The 11,171-nt window shown below is 45.8% G+C and overlaps 1 protein-coding gene across 1 annotated transcript in view; it reads left to right on the forward strand.

Moving 5' to 3' along the window:
* Positions 1–17: 17 nt before the first annotated feature.
* QDPR (quinoid dihydropteridine reductase) overlaps positions 18–11,171 on the forward strand; it is a 17,900-nt gene continuing 6,746 nt past the window's right edge. Inside the window, exons 1-4 of the mRNA XM_029932678.1 lie at positions 18–182; positions 2,454–2,546; positions 6,408–6,504; positions 8,954–9,094. Of these exons, the coding sequence (XP_029788538.1) occupies positions 81–182; positions 2,454–2,546; positions 6,408–6,504; positions 8,954–9,094 (433 nt within the window). The 5' untranslated portion in view covers positions 18–80. The remainder of the gene's footprint in view (positions 183–2,453; positions 2,547–6,407; positions 6,505–8,953; positions 9,095–11,171) is intronic.

Raw genomic sequence — 11,171 nt, forward strand, 5'->3', positions numbered from 1 at the left:
GCGGGGCCGGGCGGGCCAGGGCGCCGCGTTCGGGCTCCGGGCATTCGGGGCCTCGGGAGCCCTGCGGGAGGCGGAGCGGGATGGCGGCGGCAGCGGCTGGCGAGGCGCGCCGGGTGCTGGTGTACGGCGGCAGGGGCGCGCTCGGCTCCCGATGCGTGCAGGCGTTCCGGGCCCGCAACTGGGTAATTCGACCGGGTCTCCGCCGGGAGCGGCGGGCAGCGCTTTCGGGGTTGGGTGGCGGGCGGGCATGCTGGTGATTGGGGAGCGGAGGGGCTTACCGGTGCCGCCCGGGAGGGCAGCCGGGTTAAAGCCCCGGGCCCCTCCACACCCCCTGACTTGCGTGCTTGCACGTGCGCGGTTTGTTCCTGGCTACGAGTGCGTGCCTATGCGGCATCCTAGCTGCGGGGCCTTTGCTCTGCAAGGAAGTGGGGGTTGGGGCTCCCCGCTCCGCCTCCTCCAGGCCCAGAAAGACTGGTATGGCTTCGGGGAGAAGTCCAGAGGGGAATAAAGAGGAGCGGGCTTGGGAGTACAGGGAGAAACAACGAGAAGCTCTGGAATTAGACTCCGTGGCGCGGGTTACTAGTCCTATAATCGTTAACTGATTGCTTAACGCTCGCGAACCTCAGTTTCCCCATCTTTAAAATGGGGATATTATTAGTTTTTACCCCTTAGGGGATTGTGCGAATTGAATGAGATTATTGGTGTGCATGCAAAGTATCTGACTTGTGGTAAAAGCTGTTTAAAGATTAGCTATTAGTATTACTATAACTACGCTGTTCCTTTAGCCAAACTTGGAACTGATTGTTTGAAGCCCCAACCCCGCCAATGCTGGTGGCTTCTTTGTTTTGCAAAGACTATCTCAACTACTCTGCATAATCGGGGATTGCCTCTAGTAGGGGGCAAGTAGGAGCTGAGCTGACCTGTGGCCAGGGACCTTGACCCCAGCAGCTCTGGAGGGCTCCGTGCGTTTCTGGTGGGGACTCTGCCCTCTGTCTCCTCCCTGCAGCTGTCATTGCACCAATTGTTCTAGAGCTCTGGGTTGCTTTGCATCAGGGGTTTAGTTAGTAGCCGCAGCAGCCTGGGGCAAGGTGTCCAGGGACCAGGGAGAAAGTGTTCCAGGGTTTTCTTTTGGTTCACAATCTGGTACAAGACTTCTAAGGGCTTCTAAACACACCGCCATCTTTCTACTCAACTTGGGAAGACTATTTGAGGAGTCTTCCAGCGTCTGTGGAAGTGGATGGTGGCGACAGTGGGAACATGTTAGGAGCACTGGCCAAGGGCTAGGCGTTGTGTTCTCACATACCCTTAATTTCATTTACTCTTCCCCAAACTTGAATATAGTGGATCCTGTTGGTATCCATGTGTTACAGATGTAAGAGCTGTGTGTTCCCTGAGTGGGGGCACTTTGGTTTACTTCTGACTTGGCAGAATGTGGCAAGCCGGTTTACCTTGGACTCTGTCTCCCCTGTCCCCACCCCTACGTTTCTAGGAGCTCTGGGAGGGATTGGGATACAACCTTTTGTGTCTGTATCCCCGTGGCTTGTGACAGAGAAGTAGTGAGTGTTCTTGAATGGATGCTATTTTCTTCAAAGCTTGTGGTAGAGATATTCATCTCTGGGTCCTGTGAACTTCAGGGCTCTGGAACTTTCTGAGTAAGAACTCTGGGTCACCTGTGCCAGGAGCTGTAGCATGCCCATTTCAGTTAGTTTTCACAGTAACCCCGTTAATTGTTAACCTCCATGAGAAAGCCACTGAATTGCAGGGCCAGGATTCAAACCCTGGTCTGATTCTCAAACCCAGAGCCATCCCTCTGTGCTCTAGGGCAGGGGTCTGAAAAGTCTTGACCTCCATGGAAGACTAGGTCTGTTTGTTTTTGTACAGCCCAAGAGCTAAGAATGGTTTCACATTTTTAAATCCTTGGGGGGGGGGGCGGAGTGTTGGGGGGTAGAATTTTGTAACCTGAGAAACTTACATGAAATTCACATTTCTGGCTGTGCCTCAAGTTTTATTGGAACCTAGGCACACTCCTTCACTTATTTGTATTGTCTGGGGCTGCCCTGCCATTACAGCAGCAGATTTGAGTAGGTGCAACATCAGGGGTATGGCCAGCAAAGCCTGAAGTGTTTACTATCTGGCCCTTTACACACAAAGCTTTTTTGCAGACCTCTGGTCTAGGGGGTCTCTGCAAGTGCAGGGTTTGCATTCAGAGGTGAGAATGGAGAGGAAGGTGAGGTGTTGGGAGGCAGATGGGCTGGGCTGGGGCTCAGTAAGCAGTACGCTGGCTGAAGCCAAATGTCTCTGTAAGGAGCACACGAGGTCTAGCGAGATTCTTTCCCTGGTGGGTTTTCATTTAAGCCTCTGTCTCCACTGCTCCTGTTTCTGGGTGTGGGTCTTTCTGGAATAGCAACTTACTATCTCTTGACCAAAGCAGTTTTTTTCTCTTTTTGCTCCAGTGGGTTGCCAGCATCGATGTGGTGGAGAATGAAGAGGCCAGTGCTAGTGTCGTGGTTAGAATGACAGACTCATTTACGGAGCAGGCTGACCAGGTAATTCCAGAAAAAGACCCACCCCGCATTGTGGTAGGGGAATCCTGGGGAGCAGTTTCCTCTGGTAATACTTTTTTTTCCAGTTAGCTTTCTCTGTTTTATGAAAGCCACTTGTGCTCATTCAGGGAAATTTGGAAAAACTGAAAAAAATATAAAGAAGATATATTACTCGTAATCTATTTATTTAGCTTACTGTTCACATTTTGGCTCATTTTCTTGTTTTTCCTATGCATCCTATATGTTTCTAGTTTTGTAAGTTGAGATAATCTTGTATTTTATATTTTATGGTCAGCTTTTTTTTTTTTTAACTTAATGCTTAATTTAAGTACTTCTCAGGTTACTTGAAAAAACCCTTCTGTCGGCACGTGAGTTTTCATTTCCTTAGTTTCTACTTCCGGCATGTTGAAGTGCCTTCAGTTTTTCTTTTTCACTATTATCAAGAATCCTGTGGGGGTGCCTGGGTGGCTCAGTCGGTTAAGCATCCGGCTTCGGCTCAGGTCAGATCTCACGGTTCGTGGGTTCGAGCCCCACGTCGGGCTCTGTGCTGACAGCTAGCTCAGAGCCTGGAGCCTGTTTCAGATTCTGTATCTCCCTCTCTCTCTGACCCTCCCCTGCTCCAGCTGTCTGTCTCTCTGTCTCTCAAAAATAAATAAAAAGCATAAAAAAATAAAAAAAAAAAGAATCCTGTGGCGAACATCTTTGTCTCCATCTCTTATTTCTTAGGATGCATTCTAAAAAGTGGAGCTCCCCAGTTCAAAGCATGAACCGTAACAAAACAGGGTATTTTTACTTATAAAATGATATACTTACTGTAAAACCAGAAATCCAATAGATACGTAAGTAAACTGTGAAATACCTGTTTCTCCCTGTGATAGTGTCACTGCCCAGAAGGAAGCACTAACAGTTTAATGGCCATCTGGGTATAAATATCAGAGATGCTCTTACACGGGTGACCTTTCCAGAAGAGCTGTTCTCATAAGCTGCACGGGGGCCTGTGCTCTCTGGTTCTCATGTCAGTGCTGCAGGCCTCATTCCCAAGGAAATCTCCACATTGTTTTTTGTGTGCATGATGTACCCTTAGAAGCAAGCACTCAGTGAGGCAGGCGGGCAGGTGTGGTGATAGACCCATTCTATAGCTCAGGAGACTGAGTTTAAGACACATGACATGGCCAACAAGCTACCTGGTGGTAGGTAGAGAGCATGGATTTCCTAATAGACTTATTACCAACTTCAGTTCCTTTTTGATTAGTTAGGTTCTCCCCAGTAATCTGAACACTATTGGGGGTCTGATGTTTAGTGGTTCTTAGCTGTGTTTTAAATTTTTTTTCTAAAGTTTATTTTGAGAAAGAGAGAGAGAGCATGTGAACAGTGGAGGGGCAGAGAGAGAGGGAGAGAATCCCAAGCAGGCTCCACACTGTCAGCACAGAGCCCGATGTGGGGCTCAAACCCCTGAACTGTGAGATCATGACCTGAGCTGAAACCGAGAGATGGGTGCTTAACCGACCAAGCCACCCAGCTGCCCCACGAATATTTTAAATTTTAAAAGTGGTACTTGTATGATGTAGAAAATACAATTAAGCAAAAAGAAGGGGGAAATCATTTTTAGTCCCACTGTGCAGTTAATGTTTTGTTTGTAATATTTCCTTGCAGTCCATTTCCCCCAATACATACATGTAGAAGTCTAAAAATTAAACCAAAAAAAAGCCCATACTTAGCATACTCTCCTGCTTATTCACTCTTTCTAAAGCATCAGTTTCAAAGATGCTTTTAATATTTATTATATTTATATTTATATTTATATTTACTTAATATAAATATAAAAAGCTAGCTGACTTCTTCCAGAATATAGATTTTTGTTTTTACTTTTCTTAATCTGATCCTAATGTTTCCTGTACTTAATGTAATGTACCTGATGGCCTTAGTGGGCCTAATAATAAAACCCAACAAGGTGTTGTTATGTGTCAGACACCATCCTGAGTACTTTATTCACATCAACTTGCTTAAAATCTGTGACGCTCACGAAACGTGTTTCTGACTGATCTCCTTTTAGAAATGGGTGGCAGCCCTTCTGGCTGTGGTTCTCTGTGATCGGTGTCTGTCACTGGCTCTTCTGTTAATTCCAGGTTTCTGATGCCATGTGTGCTTTTGAAATTGCCCGCATGTGAGACTTGACAGTGCATTGTAAAGACAAAGATGGAGAAGTGCCTTAGTTGTTACAAATTCAGATTTTAAAACCTTTAGCCCTCCCTAACCCCTCCACCCAATTAAGAATTTTTGGACAAACAGCATGACATCAAGTTTTTGTTTTTAAGGCTGCAGAAGAGGAAATTTAATCCTAGTACATGTAAAATTGGCCCCCTAGGCAGGAAATTTACTAGAGACTGGAGATAAGACATGAGGAAGGCATTATGTCTATGGAAAACCCTTGGGCAGAGAGCAGAATTTAAGGGGGAGGAATTAAAGGCATAGATGTTGTAAAAAAAAAAAGTCAAACAGGTGCATTGTTCCTCCAGGCTCCATATCCCTGAAAAGAGAAACATGTCCAAGGTTGTGTGTACATACAGATGTCGGGAGAGAGCCAACTTCCGGCAGCTGGGATCTGGGCTCTTGGTAACAGGACTTGGTTTAAGAATGAGGGGCAGGGGGGGCGCCTGGGTGGCTCAGTTGGTTAAGCGTCCGGTTTTGGCTCAGGTCAGATCTCACGGTTCGTGGGTTCGAGCCCCACATCGGGCTCTGTGCTGACAGCTAGCTCAGAGCCTGTAGCCTGTTTCAGATTCTGTGTCTCCCTCTCTCTCTGACCCTCCCCTGCTCATGCTGTCTCTCTCTGTCTCTCAAAAATAAATAAAAAGCCTTAAAAAAAATTAAAAAAAAAAAAAAAAGAATGAGGGGCAGGGGCAGCCTGGCAACCAGGGTAACAGGAGGAAGGTCAACAAAAGTAAGGCAGGTTTAGGTGATATAACTCATGAGTAGAGGCCAAAGGAAATTCAGGAATTTCTTAAAAGGAAAGGTGTAGGTATGGGGTGTAGGGAGAAGAAAGATTGGGTTCCATTGCCATGGCGTTCTCTTCGAAGGAGTGATTTGAAGCTTCAGAAATGGCTGGGGAAAGAGGTAGGGGAGTAAATGTTGCCCCTGGCAAAGATACAGGGTCTTGGGTTAGGTCAGCTCAGCCATTCTGGAGAAATTGAAAGTGGTCAATGGCCAGACTTGCCTGTCTTGCTAGATTTTTGTTTTAATAAATTGTAGCAAAATGACATGTATATATTTTCAGCACTTTACAAATTTCAAAGAAAAGTGAAGAGAGAAATGGTCACCCACGAACCTGGTATTTACCAACGTTTTGCCATGGACTATTTTTTTTACAGCAAGGGTAGTTGACTTTTTTGTTACTCTTTTTAAAAATATTTCTTGTTGGCATTTTTGATTTGGAGCTGCAGTTAAAGGGATTTTTGTAGAGAGAGGAGAGAAGAATTATAAAAGAATTATCTCAGATTATGATTCTGTGATGTGTGAAGAAAGTCTGGAAAGAAATATACCAGAAGGTTAGCTGTGGGCATTGAAGCTCTTGGTGATTTTTCAAAAGCCTCTTCCTGCTTTTCTTTATTCATTATTCTATCCCAGGGATGCATATGTCCTAACCCTCCCAAAAGAAGACTCTGGATTGCTTTCTAAAAATCACATTGAAATGTAGTTGGTTGGCTTCACTGTCTAAAATGCTTATTGTAGATCAGTCCTCCGTGTTAATTGCCAGGTACTGGTAACTGACTTCAAAAGAAGTGAAAAATAAACTGAGGTATCAGTAAGGAATTAGTCTGTTTAGGTTTACCTGACTGCTTATGCACCTTTTTGTCCCTTTTGTTTAAGGTGACTGCTGAGGTCGGAAAGCTCCTGGGTGAAGAGAAGGTGGACGCAATCCTCTGTGTGGCTGGCGGATGGGCCGGGGGCAATGCCAAATCCAAGTGTGAGTCCCTTCTGAGTTAATCATTCATTCCGCTCTGCTCTTTGTCCAGCTGGCAAAGAGGTTTTTATGTATTTCTCCATGAACCTTTGGTAATTCTGTGCAGTAGGGATTAACATCCCATTTGACAGATGAAGAAAACACTTCCCATAATGGGGGTTAGGGAGAGGGCCGTTAAGTTTGAAGTTTGAAGTAGAAGCAGAATGAAATAAGCATTGTTCCATCCCAATCTTTTAGGGCCTATTACTGGGTGGGAACTGGGGATGTGTATGAAATAGATCATTCTGAAAGTCAGAAGGACTCTAGGAGCACCTGGGTGGCCCAGTCTGTTAAGTGTCCAACTTTGGATTTCGGCTCAGGTCAGGATCTTATGGTTTGTGAGGTGGGGCCCCTCGTGGGACTCTGGGCTGACAGCACGGAGCCTGCTTGAGATTCTTTCTCTCTCTCCCCCAAACCCATATTCTCTTTCTCTCTCTCAAATAAACTTTAAAAAAAAAAAGAACTAAAAGTCAAGCATTTATGAAGACTGAGTATGTTTTTCAACTCTTTATTATGAAAAATTTTTAAGCATGCAGAAAAATGGAAAGAACAGTTCATTTAACACCCTGTGCCCTCTATCTAGAGCCAGTAATTAACATTTGCCATACCCGTGGTTTATTGTTTCCTTGTGCATATGTATTCTGTATTTTTTTGTTAAACATCTGAAAGTAAATAGAATTTCACGATACTTCAGCATGCATCTTCTGGGAGTAAACTCATTCTCCTATGTTATCATAATACTGTGACCATACCTAAGGAAATTAATAATAATTCTATAAGAGTAATGATACTTAACTTGTATTTGAGTCCCCTATTTCTTCCAAATCTTTTGTAGTTTTTTTCCCATCAAAATGTGTTTTCTAGTTAGGGTTTGTGCTTCACATTTTGTTGTTATTTTTGGTCTCTTAATCTAGAATTTTTTTTTCTGGGATAGACTTGCTGAATCCAGGGCACTTTTCCCAGAGAATGTTGCGCAGACTGAATTTGTCCAACCATTTCTGTCAGGTGTCATTTACCTTGTTCCTCTGTCCATGGTATTACTTGTGAACTAGAATTTAGGTCTAGAGACTTAATTAGATTTGAGTTAAACATTTTGGAAGTGAAAGTTCTCTTGAGTGATGTGTGCTTCCTGTGACATCATGTGGAGATGCTTCCCCTGTCAGGTCACCGTGCTGACCACAGCGATGCCGCACTGGGTGCTTGGTTAAGGTGGTAGCATCAGCCTTCCATCGTAAAGGTACGTTTTTCTGTTTGCAATTAGTAAGTGATCCGTGGGATACTACTTCAGCATCATGTGTGAATATCCTATTTTTAAGTACCTTGAGGGTCTCAAATTCCCTAAACCAGTGAATTTTAAGCCTCCATGGATAATATCTGCCTGGTCAGTAGTTTTTAAATTCTTTTATTCCTTCTATGTGTATCAGTCAAAGCTCTTTAAAAAAATTTTTTTTAATGTTTATTTTTGAGAGAGAGAGAGTGAGAGAGAGAGAGAGAGAGAGACAAAGCACGAGTGGGGGAGGGGCAGAGAGAAAGAGAGAGGGAGACACAGAATCCGAAGTAGGCTCCACGCTCTTCTGAGCTGTCAGCGCAGAGCCCAATGTGGGGGTTATACCCATGAAGTCAAAGCTCTTTAAAAAGGAATTGGTTTTCTGTGAAATCGGTTAAATATAAGATTGGTGTTTTTGGGGTGATTAGGTTGGCCAGACACCCAGATGGCCTTCTGTGTGTTTTGGGAACAAGAATTGATAAATGTGGATCTGCGCTTTTTTTCTTTTTTGTCTAGTCCTTTACAGCCAGGAAATGTAATACCTTTGTTATCACCTACTGAAGCCCCCTCCTCCAGTATCAGGAGGGCTTTCTTTCCGGATTCTGGGTGCCCAGCTGGTGATGTGATACTTGTTACCACTTTTCCCCACCATGTCCTGGGCAAGGTCAGAGGGTTCAAAAAAGCAGGAAATGGATGTCATATCATCTTTCTTCTAAAGAGCCTTTAAAGCTGGCATTAAACTTGCAGCCATAAAAAAAATGTCGCTCTATAAAAACTCTCTTTGTGTCCATGCCTCAGATTGATCACAAGTAGAACTTGACTTAGATGTATATGTTCTTATTACAGATCTAGTGCCCTTCATAAAATAGAACATTTTCTGTGTTAAAGCCTGTTTAGTTTCATTTGTTAACAGTCCTCATTTATTGGCTAAAATTTAACCACCTTACAGGTGAGGAAACTGAGTCTCGGGGAATCACATGGTCTGGACTCGAACCCAGGTCGCTCTGAGCACAGGCGCTGGGCTATTTTGTACTAGACCTTGTAGTCGGGGACCGTCAGCGCCTCCTCACCGGACGCTGTGAGTGGCGCTCACCTTCCCGTCTCTTCCCTGCGAATGCTCAGCTCACACGTTGTTTTCTCGTTCAGCTCTCTTTAAGAACTGTGACCTGATGTGGAAGCAGAGCATGTGGACGTCGACCATCTCCAGCCACCTGGCCACCAGGCACCTCAAGGAAGGAGGCCTCCTCACCCTGGCTGGTGCCAAGGCCGCCCTGGAAGGGACTCCCGGTAAGCCTTCATTTCCCAGTGTGTGAAATGGGAGTGCTCGCCCTCACTGGGCTGCTGGGCGCTTCCTTAGCCCTTTAGCTGGGAGCCCTTTAGCCTCCTGGATGCTTTACAGCTGGAGGACTGTGCTTCCCTTAGGCCTGGCTTTTTTTCGGGGAAGTACTCCTGACGCCTTCTGTTTGCGTTGTCATGTGCGTGGTGGCTGCAGAGTCCTGTCATCGGGGCCTCCCCCCACTTCGTTCATCTGGGATCCACCCAGGGCATGATTGGTGAGGAGGTAGATACTAACTGGGTATTGAACAAGTCTCATCACCATCACACTGTTCGTGTGTCCCCGAGAAGCGGCTCAGCCCCTGGAAATGGTGGGGGCTGTCGGGTAGGAGAAGCTGGCTGTGGATTCTGCCCCTTCTTAGCTCCGTGGCTTCAAACAGATTATTTGAGGCCATTGACCAAATTCTGCCGTCGTCTGGTCAGTCTGCCGTAGGAACACCTCCCTGGAGCGTAGCTGTGAGGCCGGAGAGGCATCGACGTGTACGTAGTGCCCAGCACTTGGCGGCTCTTCTCAGAGCGCCTGTTTCCTTTCACATATGTTCTCATTTAACCCGGTGGTGGATCGTTACTACCTTTGTCATCTACGGGGAAGCGAACTAGAACTTAGGTGCAGTACCTTGTCATTATGTAATAAGTAAGCTGTAATTTTACTTAGAACCAAAACCCTGATCATTTCTGAATTGTGTGCTTTTTCTGCCGCGCCAGAACAGATCTGTGATTTCCTTTGGATTTCTACTCCCTGTGTGTTTCCTGGGGGTCTGCCCTGAAAATGGACCGTGGGATTTATTTTGTCACAGTTTCTGGAGGCTGGAAAGTATGAGATGAAGGTGCTGATAGGGTGCATTTCTTCTGGGGCCTCTCTCCTTGGCTTGCAGATGGCTGTCCCCACACGACGTCCCTCTGTGTGTGTCCGTGTCCTGATGTCCTTGACTTGTAAGGAGCCAGTCAGATTGCATTAGGTCCACTCTCAAGACTTCATTTTAACTCAATTACCCCTTTAGAGGCCGTCTCTGAATACAATCACTTTCTGAGATACTGAAGTTTAGGCCTTCAGCACATGATTTTGGCCAGGGATGGTGGGGGGAGGGGGATACAGTTCAACCCATAGCACTCCCTTTGGGATGAGGCTAACGAAATTTAAGTGAGGCGGGATATGATAGCACAGGGAGTCAGAAAGTCTATCTTCATTACCTGAGTAAACTTTTCTTTAAAAAAAGGAGAGGGAGGCTCCTGGGTGGCTCAGTCGGTTAAGTGTCCGGCTTTGGCTCAGGTCATGATTTCCTGGTTTCTGGGTTCGAGCCCCACAACGGGCTCTGTGCTAACAGCTAGCTCAGAGCCTGGAGCCTCCTTCGGATTCTGTGTCTCCCTCTCTTTCTGACCCTCCCCTGCTCCAGCTGTCTCTCTCTGTCTTTCAAAAATAAATAAAAAACATACAAAAATTTTTTAAAAAAGGAGGAGGGGGCGCCTGGGTGGCTCAGTTGGTTAAGCGTCTGACTTTGGCTCAGGTCATGATCTCGTGTTTTCGTGGGTGTGAGCCCCGTGTCAAGCTCTGTGCTGACAGCTAGCTCAGAGCCTGGAGCCTGTCTTCACATCCTGTGTCTCCCTCTCTCTCTGACCCTCCCCTGCTTGCACTTTCTCTCTCTGTCTCTCAAAAATAAATAAAAAGAATTAAAAAATTTAAAAAAATAGGAGGAGATTGGGTGCCTGGGTGGCTCAGTTGGTTAAGCATCTGACTTCATCTCAGATCTTGATCCTGGGGTCGTGAGTTCAAGCTGCACATGGGGCTTTCTGTTGTCAGTGCAGAGCCCACTTGGGATCCTCTGTCTCCCTTTCTCTGCCCCTCCCTCGCTTGCATGCACCCTCTCTCTCAAAAAAATAAACATTTAAAATTTTTAATGTTTATTTATTTTTGAAGGAAAGAGAGACAGACCATGAGCAGGGGAGGGGCAGAGAGAGAGGAGACACAGAATCCGAAACCGGCTGCAGGCTTAGACTTATGAACCGTGAGATCATGACCTGAGCCAAAGCT

This window comes from Suricata suricatta, chromosome 1 (genome assembly GCF_006229205.1).
Source record: "Suricata suricatta isolate VVHF042 chromosome 1, meerkat_22Aug2017_6uvM2_HiC, whole genome shotgun sequence".
In the NCBI taxonomy this organism is placed as follows: Eukaryota; Metazoa; Chordata; class Mammalia; order Carnivora; family Herpestidae; genus Suricata; species Suricata suricatta.